Raw genomic sequence first — 15,778 nt, forward strand, 5'->3', positions numbered from 1 at the left:
GTTGTGTATTTGGCGAATAAGAACGCGTCCAAATCACCTGTGGTGAAACTGGTATTTAAAACGCTTAAGTTTACTATTTGTATAAAAGCTGAAGACAATCTAGGCAAAAATAATTCTATTGCCTTTGCACTTTCTCGTTGTCAGTGGTCCGGCAGGTAGCTCCAGACGCATGGAAAATGCCTACAGATTTACCGAACCATGTTTGGCTACTAAAGATATAGAGTCGGATAGACTACTGGCCAGCTCTATATGCCACAGTTCAGGAAAAACGTATGAAACAACAATATTCACTTTTAAGTCATTTTAAAAACACTTCTTGTTAGACATTACTTGGCCAATACCAGTTGAAAAAGTAACCAAATATATAGCATACCTTTCAATGAATGAAAAAAGTAAAACATGTAATAGCGGGATTTCCTTTTATCACAAGACACAAAATACCCAGGACACAACTAATACTTTTGTTATTTCAAAAATGTTAAATGCCATCCATAGGCAAAATTGCAGCAAAAATAGCAGGTTACCGATCACACACATCATTACAAAAACGTATTAAGACTCTCCAAAACGTGTGTTTAAATGAGTACGAATCTACACTTTTAAGAACTTCCTTTATTTTAGTATTCTTTGACATGCTTAGAGTGAGAGAGTTCACTTCTAAACTCAAAGGAAATCCCAGTACATCAGCTATTCAAATGTATGATGTCAGCATAAACGATAAACAACTAGGTATCAATGTTTGAAGGAGTAAAAACCATCAAAGAGTTTATTCTATAGTCATCATAATTAACAATTAGGCTAACGCACAAGCATTTTTCTCATCGTTAACTAGAGAAAATTTCTAAATTCACGTCCAAATATTCCGAGATGTCAACAATTCTTCATTCACTTAAGCAGTTCTACATTAACCCAGTATCAGATGTCAGCTGTGCTATGCTATGTAAAACAATATAATTTTGTGAAATACGAGGAGCGCACCTCCTGACAACACAATCAAAACTACCAGCATCAGAAATAATCGGTCACTACAGTTCCGGTGGACTCGATTTTGAGTAGTAATGCAAGTACTAAATAGGCAAGATTCGATGTAGTGTTATACCAAAAAAACTTAGTTTTTTTACGAAGGGATACAATTAGGGATCGAATATCTTTTGTGAAAACAATATCCAAAGAATGAAAATAAATTGGAAATCTATCATTTTCCAATAATCTAGTAAGGGCAGTCGATAAACCCACGGATACAGATTGAATAAAAAAAAACTATATTTCCGTAAACAAATTGGATGGGAAAACCCATTTTTAATCAACAATCTGCTAGTGATATTACATTACGTATGTCAGCCAGATATTAGCATTTCGTATTGCTCCCTGGCCTAGTGACATTGTTTGACCTCACTACGATTACGTCCGTAAGAACTGATTTTACTATAACATGTATAATGTTTACAATCTACAGTCCCGTTATAAAAAAGGTGAACTATTAATTTTTAGCACTTCGGATGTGATTTCTCATTTATTATGTTACCTATTAAAGTTTCTGATGAAGTGATAATTAAGTATTATTTAATTTATAAGTGTTTTGTTCTTTGTACAAAAGTGTTACTTTCAAGTCATTTTTGCGCTACATCTAATAGTCACGTTACCAATCAGAAATATTTAGGCACACCATCAGTGTTGACCTGTCTAACCTTCACAGTAGATTTATACACATCAATTCAATACTCACTCCAAAGGAATCTTCGTTTCATATCTGTAAATAAAAGGAAAAAAATAAACATCAACATACGTTATTGCTAATGTGTAAATATGTGGAAATAGATATGGAAGTGTTGTGAGTAGTTTGATATAAGATTCACATAACCGTTTGTATATTTTCCAAATCTGACCAAACACAATATTTTAATTAAAATCGATATTCTTATTATCATTTCTTCTTTGATCTCGTCTTGATGGCTTTTTAAGCGTATTTAATTCTTATTTCTGTTTTTCTTCTTTTTGCCTTCTATTAAAGATCTAAACATAATGTGAAATTTTGTTTACACCTTTTTTATTTACAATCTGACTGTATGGTATATCAAGACAAATACAAAATTTGTTTTTCGTTTGTGTATAACAATTTTTAATTCAGATTCCAATGGCATTGGAATTTCGTATAAATTACATTATACAATTTTGTAATACATACCCACATTTCTTACAGCGATAAAGTTTCGATTTTTTCTCACCAGGTTGCCTACAAACATAACATAAATCAATTTACATGATTTTTGTTTATGTCAGATTACTTTTAAATACATCAAAATATTAATGCGTTGGTTTTATAAGAATGATATATATCATTCTGACTTAACATTATTAACTATATTTCTGAATTTATCTTGTTGGTCTAGAACAAGTTACATGTTTCCTATTTCTGAATTAATTTTGTTGGTCTAGAAGAGATTACATGTTTCCTATTTCTGAATTTATTTTGTTAGTCTACACTAGGTTACATGGTTCCTATTTCTGAATTTATTTTGTTGGTCTAGAAGAGGTTACATATTTCTTATTTTTGTTAGGTTGCATGAAAGATCTCTAGGTGGTGCATCAAATCACAACGTGCAGCAAATGAAATTAGTAGTTTCAGTCCAAGAAACGGTTTGGTGCAAAATTGTACTCATCAACATAAAGATGATATCTGGTACCTTTACATTCCTCCTTAACTAATAAAATTGTGGGCAAAAAATATTTCAGTGGATTCTTATCAGTAGAAGTCACATTTGTACCCTTATTATCAAATAATCTAGATGTTTGTAACTCAATTGCTCTAAAGTTTAAACCATCTTGACATTTAATAAATAATGAAAATAAGAAAATGTAGTAGCCTAATCTAATTATATCACAATTATTACAATTACATGTGTTTAGTGAAATGCACTTTTCGACAATTAGCGCTAATGTCTTTACTTATTGATGTTATATGTATTTCCAGAAGTACTATCGATCCAGAATATGAAAGATACTTGTTTTTGATAATGTCTAAATATATAGCCCTGCTCAATCCAAAAATTTACATATGGTTCAATGTTAAATTTTTCTTTAGCATTTACGCGGACTTACAGTAAGTCTTTCGATTATCATTTTTTTCTCTTCCGTTACTTCTTAAATGGATTTGGCAAGGAACGTATGCGACACATTGTTACGACACTTCAGGCTATAAGTCTAAATCACTATGGCTATGCGTTCCGTACTTGCAGGGAAATGACACATTAACGTGCCTTGAGTTATCTCCCCTAACACTGAGTTATCGTTTTTGCCTCTATGCTAGCATTCCACAGTATTTTAGAACTGCCTAATTTTGGTCTTGTAATCTGATGTTTTGTAACATTTGTCACCTTGAAAAAATGTCAAGCATCTTTAAATCTTTATATCTAGAAATAGCTCACGCCAAGGCTTGCAAGGATGCAGTAATTTTTTTCTGGAAAAAAAATACCTACAGCAAATAGGATTACCACAGAAACCATGCAGAAATATGCGAAAATTTGCAAAGAAGTTGATAAAATCAGATTTTACAATATCAAATTTCCCGCAAAATATCTTAAATTTTTATTTCAGGCCCTGAAACTGTCAAAACATTTTCCTTCGAAAACCCTTCCTCATATGGGCATCACCGGTTGGATTTTGAACTATTTCACTGTGTAATCCACTTATTAAATTTGGCATACTTTCACTTTCACAATGAAGTCAAATTGTCATTGAAAAATAGCCCTTTTAACATTGAAAATATATAAAACATTGCAAAATACTTCTAAAAGTCTCCTTTTTCAGGAAATGCTTTATCAATAATAGATTCTGCATTTTCAATCACTATAGCAACCACCTGTTTCCATGACTGTCATTTTTCATTCCTAACCAAAATTGCGAAACTAAACTGAACTGTTGAATGCTGGCTATAGGAAAAACTTGTATAGATAATGACAAACTGACAAGTGCATAACATTTGTCTTGTACTTGGCCAACAAAAATGTCCCGTCGGTCAAAGCCATCCATGGATATTCCTCGAAAACCGTATTAGATAGAAGCAAGCATGGAATTGGAAAAATTATCGTCTTGTTAAGATTTACAATAATTCTATGATCACAAAACCCTCCGACCAACTATAAGTGAGTGATTGCCCATCAATCGAATTTTGACTAAACAATTCCCATGTAGAGAGCCAAAACCATAAGAGGGGTAATGTAAATAGCAAAGTTGTTCAGGATATAAAAAAAACGTATAAGAAAAGTATAGGGTTCCATTCAGTATTTATGAACTGTAGGAGTAATCGCCCATCAATCTTTTTTTTTTATTAAAACTCGCGTATAGAGACAAAATCATAAGAGATAGAGGTGTCATGTAAATGACAAAGTTGTTCAGAACAAGAAACTCTACAAGGAAAGTATAAGGTTCCATTCAGTATTTTCAACACTGTTGGAATTATTGGTCAAAACCTGTTTTTTTAACGTTTTTGTCATAGCAACGGCCATTTTCTAGTATGAAGAGTACCTAGCAACTACATATTTTCTTCCTCAGTAATTTAATTGCTTCTTAAAAATACCAAGGTCAAAGATCAAAGGTCAAGATCATTTGATAATTCAATCGAAAACTATTCGTCGAACGGATTTTTTTTCAAATTCTGCAAATTTGGTGAAAGAAAAATAATGTTAACTGCTTTCAATCGACTTCTTAGCCTTTTCTGCTTCGTTTGAAATGTCGTTATGTATTTTTATCTTAAAAAATGGTGAATTAAAGGAATTGGTGGGAAAACACCGATTCACGACATTTTGCGAAAATTCAAAAAAAGTAAAACAAATTCACCGCCTTGTGATTGCGACACCAAAATATAATTTACTTGGTCATTTCCAGTGTTTGCAACAAATTTTATTACGGTCTATCCCCACAGGGGGATGGGGACCTTACTGTAATCGCCACAGGGGAGGGGGACCTTACTGTAATCCCCACAGGGGGAGGGGGGTCTTACTGTAATTCTTTTGATTATTATTACGTTTCCTCCTTTAAATTAATTCTGAAAATTGATTTGACAAAAAACGTATGAGACAAGTTGTTATGACACTTCAACTATAGATCTAGATCACCAGGACTATCCGTTCCGGACTTGCAGGGAAATTACAAATTAACGCGCCTTGAGTTACCTCCCCAAACACCGATTTGTCGTTTTTTCCTCTATACGAAAAAAAACTTGTATAGATAGAGGCAAACTGACAAGTGCATAATGTTTGTCTTGTACTTGGCCAAAATGTCCTGTAGATCAAAGCAATCAAACTACTCCTTGTATGAGTTATATAACTTTTTTTAAGCCGTAAGGCGTAGAAACATAAGACTTTCACCATTCATCCTATGTGACATATAGTGTTTCCAAAATCAACAAATTCTAGCAATAAGAACATTCGTTTGTGTTATTGCAAGTTTGTTCACTCAAGGATGCTAAAAACTGTGTTTGTCTGGAACTATTGAAGGAAAAAGTCCGTTGATATTAAGGACTATATTTGAATACAACGAATTCGCGTGGTGCGCTTTGCACGGTGAGAATTATTTAATTTTAAACTTTTTCGTCTGCTTAAGTGTCTACTGTTTATGTTGTCTTGTTACTTTTTTGGTATCCCCTTTCCTTTGTCTATGTGTCCAGAAAATAGTACCATATATCTTCATTAATAAATCATTTCGATAATAACAATTAATTAGAATATTTTAGCAATAAAGATCATTAGTCAAATAACAGTTCTTCGAAAAATTATCAACATTTTCTAAAGTTTCTCCGTGTCTTTGCGCTTTACTATTCTAAATGTACGGATGTGAATACTACTTAGTTGATATCGTTGATATTCTGATACTGCATTACCACTCTAACCGGTATGGTTTAAACGTTCTGTTCCTGTTAATTAATCGCATTAGAAAGAAATACCTATGGTCAAAATTATATTACGTAAGGACTATTAAACTACAAATGTACCAAACAGCAATTACTAGAAATAGAAACAACTATCCATTGAAATAGCTATAGTCTATTAGAGCCAACACGTTTTTAACAGCTGAATTATTCTTCAGAAAAATGATTAAAGTTGTCAAGAAATATTTTTACCTTTGGTTTTTAATAAAAATAACCGAAATAGGATATATAGCTGTCATCTGTTTTGATGCAAAAGCTATGCTTTACGAAGTTGGCATTTATAATGAGCTGACTGGTATAAATAGTATGACCGTGATGACCGTGCAAAACATACGAATAGCTGTAGCATTTTTGTCCGTATACAAGATTATCAAAAGTTAACATGTTTCGAAAGTGGTTGATCATGACAAACGTTTAATGCAAAAGATAGTTGAGGAACCTTAGTATATGGAGAACAATTCATGGTCATTTAAACTTCATGACAAGATGAATCACTTACAATATATTATTATTGGGCTTTTATAATTAAATTGCGACAGAAATTAGGCCTAATTTCACAGACTGTTTCATATAAAAAAAATTAAACTGTCGTAAGAGTCGCTACCCTATCTAAAGGTGTGAAAAATCCAAATTATGAGCTTAAGGTGACGGTTATTGCATTAATAACATCAGTAAATCATTGTTGTAACTGACCATCAATTACATACACCCAGACGAATGCAAATGTGAATATATCAAGTTCAATGGATAGTTTTCTTTCACACGAAGATACAAAGAATATTGCATCAAGTTCGCAATCAGGTTCCAGTGGTAGTATATCCCCACATTCGGAAACGCAACATGAATCAATGAGTGCTGGTTATAATAATGACATAGAAAATTGAAACAATCAAAATGGCGATTTTTTTTACTCAGTCAACAAAGTGTCGGCCATGATCTATCTCAAATGCCAAACCAAAACTGTATTGAACATTTAGACAATGAGCTCCATGACAAGACAAAAGATGCATTTACATAGAAACATTACTTGATCTGATTAAAGCTGATGATAACGTCATAACGTGGTACTGAACTATGCTTACGAGCCGTGCTCCTACATTGACAGTGGCCCAAAAGGGAAGTTATGTAACAGAAAAACAACAAAAGCTAGTACATGCAGTTATAAATATGCAAGATAATGTTATATCATGAATCAGTTTATCCTCGGCGACTCTACAGTAATTCATAAAGTGTTTAGTAAATCGCATAACATAACCCCTCTGTTAGTACAACTCATGAAACTGAACGTCCGAATGTTAACATTGATTTAAATGCGTTAGTTCATTCACTTATTGATAGAGTTGAAATATTAGAGAATGAAATAAAGAAACGTAAAAATCAGAAATAAAACTTTCTTCTAGTCTTTAAACTGCTAATAAAACAACTATCGGCCTCCAAAATCAGCTGCAACGTCATATTGACGAGATCAACTCAAAAGTGAGAAATTTGATTTCCTACAAGAAAACAGTTGATGATAAAGCTTTTTGCGAATTTCACTATGATAAATACACAAAACGTATTGCGTTTATTGAACAAAGCCACAAACGTGACATTAAAACAAATACAAACACTTCATGGAAATCATCTCAAATTAAACCCGACGCTGATCCCCAACAGACAACTAGAGTAGTAAACAAACAAATTGCTCGTGGCGATGATCTTAATTTAGAGACAGAGCTAACGGGTTCGAGGCGTAAAGAGATAAACAACTCAAATTCGTCAAGTATACCGTATGACAATAATAACACGCAAGCGCTTGAAGCTAAATCGATACCGTTGTACATGACGAGGCAAATATTAATTATAAGATACCGGTGTGTACTGATCGGCTTTCGTCTTAACCTGTTTCTTCTAAAGACTCCTCAGGCGTATTTTTGGTGTTGTACGGCGAAAGCGAAAAAACAAGTTTTTATGTTGATGATATTGATAAAAGATCAACGAAGTCTGGAATAGTTCATTTCATTTAGAGTAAAGGTCCGAGAGTAACCCATATCGCTATATCTAGTAGTACAAACGGTAAATTCGCCGCAAAAATTAACTTACACCGTGAACACGCTGAAATACTTGAACAATCCGATTTGTGGCCAGAAAATGTGAATTATAGGGGATGGTTCAATAACAATTATTGGCAAGAAAGAAGGGATAATTATTAAATTCGTTCTGGTGGTTTTGGCTACCCAAGGAATTAAACATCCCCAAAATGACAATGAGACACTCGATTATTCGTTTAATAGAGATAATTAGTCTATTGATAATGGCGGTAAATCTCTCAATTTTAACATGGAATGTACGAGGTGTTACATCGTCGTCGTTTTGCATAAATAAAGTTCTAGATGATTATAAATGTGATATACCTGTTTTTTAACTGAGATTGAACGAGAGATGTTTTGGTTTCATCCAAACTACAAGTTATGCGACGAACTGAATACAGACTATTCTCGGTACATTGGTGGTGGTAAACACGCATTACCTATAAATAATAACTTGTAGTTCAATTTTAATTGTATTGAACCACCTATAAAAAGTCGTATCAGCGAATGTTCATCTCAGACAATCAAAATATATTTGTGTTTGTGTTGTATCTTTCTTCAGACAATGCAATGCATGACTATAAGGATTCTATCCAATGCCTTGACGACTTTTTTAAGTACTATTCCCAGTTTGGTCCAGTGATATTTGCTGGTGATTTTAACGCACAGTTTGATACTAAGCCAGCATCAGCGATCGCCCAAAAGAAAACTGAATTATTCAAAGACTTCTTGCAGGTTAATTCTTTAGTACCTGTCAATAAAACTAACCTGTGCACCAGTCAAACATACACTTTCCCGACATTGAGAACAATGATTGACTATATCTTAAAACCGGAGACATTCCGAGATTGTATCTCAAATTGTGAAATAGATTCTTATTTGATTGATTATACGGATGACTTAGAAACCCAGATATTACTGTTGGGGTTTGAAACAGTTTTTTCGTTGCATTATTCTGGTTCTCATATTCCAGGAGAAGCAAGAAACTTGAAATGCGCAAGGGAAAATTATAATATTTTGTTTGAAAAGGTTAAAAAGGGAATTAAAAGCAGGACCTGTAGCTGGTCTGTTTAAATTATAATCAATACCATTTTTATCCGTATCCCCCTTAGGCTTAGTTCCAAAGGGTAAAGAAATGATTGATTCATCATTTAATTTATCCAGAAAAGTCCCCGTCAACTACTTCATCGATTCTACTAAATGTTATTAGCCACTAATTTTAAATCTATTAGATTTCAAGGTAAACAATCATTTTTTCTTTGACAAATGCTTTTCGTGCTTGGCATCAATCAGTTGCACCTTGTTTGAAAAATGTGCCACACTTTGACTGGGTCGTAGTGAAAGACAACCTGACTGATATATAATCCATTATTTAGTAATGTTTTTTTCCTGGCAAGGAAGGTGTCGAACAAATTTGAATTTACTTGAGACCTCGTAAGGATTTGTTAGGAACTAGGCATACCAGCGGCAGAAGAAAAACATGTGCTATCTAAAACAAAAATAACCTTCTTAGGTATTGAAATTGATACATTAGAAATGAAGCTAAAATACCAAAAGATAAGCTCGATGAGCTCTAAAGAAGATTCAACTCACGCTCAGTCGCGAGAAATTACCACTGCAAAAAGGCAATCATAGTTAGGATAATTAAAATTTACTTGCAGATTTATTTCATCCAGTAGAGCTTTCTGTAGAAGGCTCATTGATTCCCACGATAAGCGTAAAAAAAGAAACATCACAGAAACGAATCACTTCATCAATGAAAGCTGACTTTAGGCTGGCTTCATGGTCAACAAACTATGATTTAGACATTTTAAGTGATACAAATGTAGTTCGGGGGGGTTGGTTTCGGAATTTACTTTAGGGGAAATTGGTTCTACAGTGTGTCCATTGTTTTGTGTGGGTCTAACTTCAAAAGTAAGATTTTTTAACACTGAAAACTAGGCAGTTGTGTATTTGGCGAATAAGAACGCGTCCAAATCACCTGTGGTGATGTTAGTTGTACGGAAACTGGTATTTAAAACGCTTAAGTTTACTATTTGTATAAAAGCTGAAGATAATCTAGGCAAAAATAATTATATTGCCTATGCACTTTCTCGTTGTCAGTGGTCCGGCAGGTAGCTCCAGACGCATGGAAAATGCCTACAGATTTACCGAACCATCTTTGGCTACTAAAGATATAGAGTCGGATAGACTGCAGGCCAGTTCTATATGCAATAGTTCAGGAAAAACGTATGAAACAACAATATTCACTTTTAAGTCATTTTAAAAACACTTCTTGGCCAATACCAGTTGAAAAAGTTACCAAATATATAGCATACCTTTCAATGAAAAAGTTGTTTGCCGACAAAAAGTAAAACATGTAATAGCGGGATTTCCTTTTATCACTAGACACAAAATACCCAGGACACAACTAATAATTTTGTTATTTCAAAAATGTTAAATGCCATCCATAGGCAAAATTGCAGCAAAAATAGCAGGTTATCGATCACACTTATCATTACAAAAACGTATTAAGACTCTCCAAAATGTGTGTTTAAATGAGTACGAACCTACACTTTTAAGAACTTCCTTTATTTTAGTATTCTTTGACATGCTTAGAGTTAGAGACTTCACTTCTAAACGCAAAGGAAATACCAGTACATCAGCTATTCAAATGTCTGATGTCAGCATAAACGATAAACAACTAGGTATCAATGTTTGAAGGAGTAAAAACCATCAAAGAGGTTATTCTATAGTCATCATAATTAACAATTACGCTAACGCACAAGCATTTTTCCCATCGTTAACTAGAGAAAATTTCTAAATTCACGCCTAAATATTCCGGGATGTCAACAAGTCTTCATTCACTTAAGCAGTTCTACATGAACCCAGTATCAGGTGTCAGCTGTGCTATGTAAAACAATAGAATTTTGTGAAATACGAGGAGCGCACCTATTTAAATCCCATTCCTTTACATATGTGCCGCCAAGAAATAATTACCGGTATTAGCAACGATAAGATTAAAAATTAGGTAGATGGACATCAACTATATATGACCTTACATTGGAATACACATATTAACGATAAAGTAAATTCAAATTTTGATTTTCGGTCCAATTGTAGTTTGGACAATTGGGTCAGCAGGAGATGCAGCTAAAAAGCGAACTGGCGAGGATAACCCGAACCTTAATTACAAAAAAGTAAAGATAGACGGGATAACCAAATCTGGCATTAGGTTGTCCGAATTTGACCATGTCTTCAAGACAAAGTTACGGAATTCCTCGAAGTTCACCTTGGGGCTAACGACTTAGTATAGTCAAATACTAAAAACTAATTGAGAAAACATCAAATGTTTCTTTTGTAGAGCAAAACTGTTGGTACTTGACCTAAACATAATTTGGTCCAAGATGTTGCTAAGACTTCATTGGCACAGAACCCTGACACAAAAAATTACAGGTAAATCTAGATAGTGGCATAATTGCGCGATACGGTCATTTATGATTAAGGAACAACAATTTCTTATTCGTTACATGTCAATCAAAGCATCAGAATTAGAGTTTTTCAGACATGACGCTACACATTTGTTACTACTCAGCAACATTAAAGGAGCACTTGAAACTTTCATTTTTGTTACGGACAGTTTTTTCCCCCATCAGAATGCTAAGTTTGCAGGGAAAACTGTTTTGGTCGTGAGTTCATTTCTTTTCTATACGATAGAAATATATGCATGTGACGCCTTTAGGGACACAGTTAAGTGTTTTGTATTAACATTTTTTTCTAAATTATTATTAAGAGGTGCAATATTGCCATGGCGTCTTCCATGAATTAACAATTTCAAGTTCCTCATAGTATAATTTTTTTCATTTGATTCACCCCATATCCTACAATGGCTACTAATTCTATTTTCCGGATATATCCACATTACACAAATTAAAGAATAATCAAGGTAACCAAGGTTTTAGCGGTAATCAAAAGAATGTAATCCAGGGACAAAGACCAGACATGGAAAACCATCGTATACAACAAAGAACATATAGTAACTAAAATCATACATACAAAGTATCAAAAGCAAATGAGCAACTCGGACTCCACTATAAACTGGGAGTATGGACCAGAATTAGGGTAAGCGTCCACTGCAACATCTAGTTTTCTAGATATATTTTCTAAACCAGCAAAATTAAAACAATAATCAATTGCCGACCGATCAACCCACTGGCCGTTCTATCATTAAGTCGAAAGTGCCAATAGATACAACAAAGACAGCCTTTCTTACAGCACACACGGTTTGCTTGAATTTACCAAAATGCTATTTGACTTATCCTATGTTGAAGCCACTTGTACAAGACTTATGCCATGTATCCTTTTAGGACTCCGATGGAATTATGTGTAGTCTACATCGACGAATTTTTCAGATAGTTTGACAAACACATTACCAGACGGAAAACAATACTTAACCGCCTTGGTCAGGCAGTTTATAAAAATAGCTCCAAAAACCGCTATCCTTCTCAGGTTACATAATGAATTCTGGGGGCATTTCACCTGATCCGGCTAAAGCAGAGGCTATCAAGAACTAGCCAATTCTAACCAATGTAAACGAATTTTGTTTTTCCTGAGCTCATGCAGTTATTATAGGATTTGCAACAATATCAAAATTTGTTAGGAACTTAAAATGTTACAATAAATCACAGATCTAGTCTTAAGAAAAGTGATGTCAATAGTTGTGCCAGAGCTTGAAGAAACTACACAGACTTATTGTATCGCGCTAAAATTCTAACAAGTTGGCTTCTGGAACAGGGTAATGTTGCTACAAGATTAAAATCATCACTACAAAAGTTTTACGGTCGTCACCATGAACTCGTGGATCGTTAAGTGTATCCATCTGCGCCATTAAATCTGTTTAAATCATTCATTCAACGTGTCATAGTTTTTTCTTTCCTTGTTTGTCTACCCAAGCGGATGTTTCTAGAAAAGCAGACGACGCTTACCCTACCGGTGCACCTGGTCCATTCTCCCACTTTGTAGTGGTGTCCGAGTTGCTCATTTGCTTTTATTGCTTTGTGTGTATTATTTTAGTTGCTTCATGTTCTTTGTTGTGTATGTCTGTTTTCCATGCCTGGTCTTTGTCGCTGGATTGCATTCTTTTGATTGCCGCAATAACCTTTGTTCCCTTGTTTGTTCTTTATCTCATTGTCCCTGTCCCATTTGTAAACATTGAGATCAACAAATAAATCATTAAAACAGAATACCTTAGCCATTGAGCTTGACTCAGACAAACCTGAAATAACCCCAACATCAAGCAACTGAATAGAAAGTAAAGCTAATCATATTTAAAAAAATTACATCACCATCAAAACTACCAGCATCAGAAATAATCGGTCACTACAGTTCGGTGGACTCGATTTTGAGTAGTAATGCAAGTACTAAATAGGCAAGATTCGATGTAGTGTTATACCAAAAAAACTTAGTTTCTTTTACGAAGGGATACAATTAGGGATCGATTATCTTTTGTGAAAACAATATCCAAAGAATGAAAATAAATTGGAAACCTATCATTTTCCAATAATCTAGTAAGGGCTGTCGATAAACCCATCGGATATAGATTGAATAAAAAAAACTATATTTCCGTAAACAAAAATTGGATGGGAAAACCCATTTTTAATCAACAATCTGCTATTGATATTACATTACGTATGTCAGCCAGATATTAGCATTTCGTATTGCTCCCTGGCCTAGTGACATTGTTTGACCTCACTACGATTACGTCCGTAAGAACTGATTTTACTATGACATGTATGATGTTTACAATCTACAGTCCCGTTATAAAAAAGGTGAACTATTAATTTTTAGCACTTCGGATGTGACTTCTCATTTATTATGTTACCTATTAAAGTTTCTGAAGAAGTGATAATTAAGTGTTATTTAATTTATAAGTGTATTGTTCTTTTTACAAAAGTGTTACGTTCAAGTCATTATTGCGCTACATCTAATAGTCACGTTACCAATCAGAAATATTTAGGCACACTATCAGTGTTGACCTGTCTAACCTTCACAGTAGATTTATAGACAACAATTCAATACTCACTCCAAAGGAATCTTCTTTTCATATCTGTAAATAAAAGGAAAAAAATAAACATCAACATACGTTATTGTTAATGTGTAAATATGTTCCATGTGGAAATAGTTATGGACGTGTTGTGAGTAGTTTGATATAAGATTCACATAACCGTTTGTATATTTTCCAAATCTGACCAAACAAAATATTTTAATTAAAATCGATATTCTTATTATCATTTCTTCTTTGATTTCGTCTTGATGGCTTTTTAAGCGTATTTAATTCTTATTTCTGTTTTTCTTCTTTTTGCCTTCTATTAAAGATCTAAACATAATGTGAAATTTTGTTTACACCTTTTTTATTTACAATCTGACTGTATGGTATATCAAGAAAAATACAAAATTTGTTTTTCGTTTGTGTATAACAATTTTTAATTCAGATTCCAATGGCATTGGAATTTCGTATAAATTACATTATACAATTTTGTAATACATACCCACATTCCTCACAGCGATAAAGTTTCGATTTTTTCTCACCAGGTTGATTTTTGTTTATGTTAGATTACTTTTAAATACATCAAAATATTAATGCGTTGGTTTTATAAGAATGATATAAATAACTCTGACTTAACTTTATTAACTATATTTCTGAATTTATCTTGTTGGTCTAGAAGAAGTTACATGTTTCCTATTTCTGAATTTATTTTGTTGGTCTAGAAGAGATTACATGTTTCCTATTTCTGAATTTATTTTGTTGGTCTAGAAGAGGTTACATATTTCTTATTTTTGTTAGGTTGCATGAAAGATCTCTAGGTGGTGCATCAAATCACAACGTGCAGCAAATGAAATTAGTAGTGTCAGTCCAAGATTGTTCCCCTCCTCATCAACATAAAGATGATATCTGGAACCTTTACATTCCTCCTTAACTAATAAAATTGTGGGCAAACAATATTTCAGTGGATTCTTATCAGTAGAAGTCACATTTGTATCCTTATTATCAAATAATCTAGATGTTTATAACTCAATTGCTCTAAAGTTTAAACCATCTTGACATTTAATAAATAATGAAAATAAGAAAATGTAGTAGCCTAATCTAATTATATCACAATTATTACAATTACATGTGTTTAGTGAAATGCACTTTTCGACAATTAGCGCTGATGTCTTTACTTATTGATGTTCTATGTATTTCCAGAAGTACTATTGATCCAGAATATGAAAGATACTTGTATTTGATAATGTCTAAATATATACCCCTGCTCAATCCAAAAATTTACATATGGTTCAATGTTAAAATTTCTAGAGCATTTACGCAGACTTACAGTAAGTCTTTCGATTATCATTTTTTTCTCTTCCGTAACTTCTTAAATGGATTTGGCAAGGAACGTATGCGACACATTGTTACGACACTTCAGGCTATAAATCTAAATCACTATGGCTATGCGTTACGTACTTGCAGAGAAATGACACGTTAACGTGCCTTGAGTTATCTCCCCTAACACTGATTTATCGTTTTTGCCTCTATGTTAGCATTCAACAGTATTGTAGAACTGCCTAATTTTGGTCTTGTAATCTGATGTTTTGTAGCATTTGTCACCATGAAAAAATGTCAAGCATCTTTAAATCTTTATATCTAGAAATAGCTCACGCCAAGGCTTGCAAAAAAATTACCCACAGCAAATAGGATTACCACAGAAACCATGCAGAAATATGCGAAAATTTGCAAAGAAGTTGATAAAATCAGGTTTTACAA

The 15,778-nt window shown here is 33.4% G+C and overlaps 1 protein-coding gene and 1 long non-coding RNA gene across 17 annotated transcripts in view; one reads left to right on the top strand and one right to left on the bottom strand.

Annotated features, from left to right (window-relative positions):
• LOC148604626 (transcription intermediary factor 1-beta-like) overlaps positions 1-15,778 on the bottom strand; it is a 293,163-nt gene that overhangs the window by 69,679 nt on the left and 207,706 nt on the right. For 9 of the 16 annotated variants that reach the window (XM_088550094.1, XM_088550091.1, XM_088550083.1 and 6 more), the window contains one exon: positions 2,186-2,233. The exons of 4 other annotated variants lie outside the window; for them this stretch is intronic. In XM_088550094.1, coding sequence (XP_088406220.1) covers positions 2,186-2,233 — 48 coding nt within the window. Of the gene's footprint in view, positions 1-1,726; positions 1,751-2,185; positions 2,234-15,778 lie in introns of all 16 variants that reach the window. 3 more of the 16 variants (XM_088550096.1, XM_088550095.1, XM_088550100.1) reach the window with 1 other exon arrangement.
• On the top strand, positions 14,045-14,976 carry LOC148604631 (uncharacterized). Its single transcript, XR_015916101.1, has 2 exons — positions 14,045-14,168; positions 14,819-14,976. It is a non-coding gene; the product is annotated as an uncharacterized LOC148604631 (long non-coding RNA).

The sequence above is a fragment of the Perna viridis genome, chromosome 10 (assembly GCF_037379345.1).
Source record: "Perna viridis isolate PV_CMFRI_1.1 ecotype Kerala chromosome 10, ASM3737934v1, whole genome shotgun sequence".
In the NCBI taxonomy this organism is placed as follows: Eukaryota; Metazoa; Mollusca; class Bivalvia; order Mytilida; family Mytilidae; genus Perna; species Perna viridis.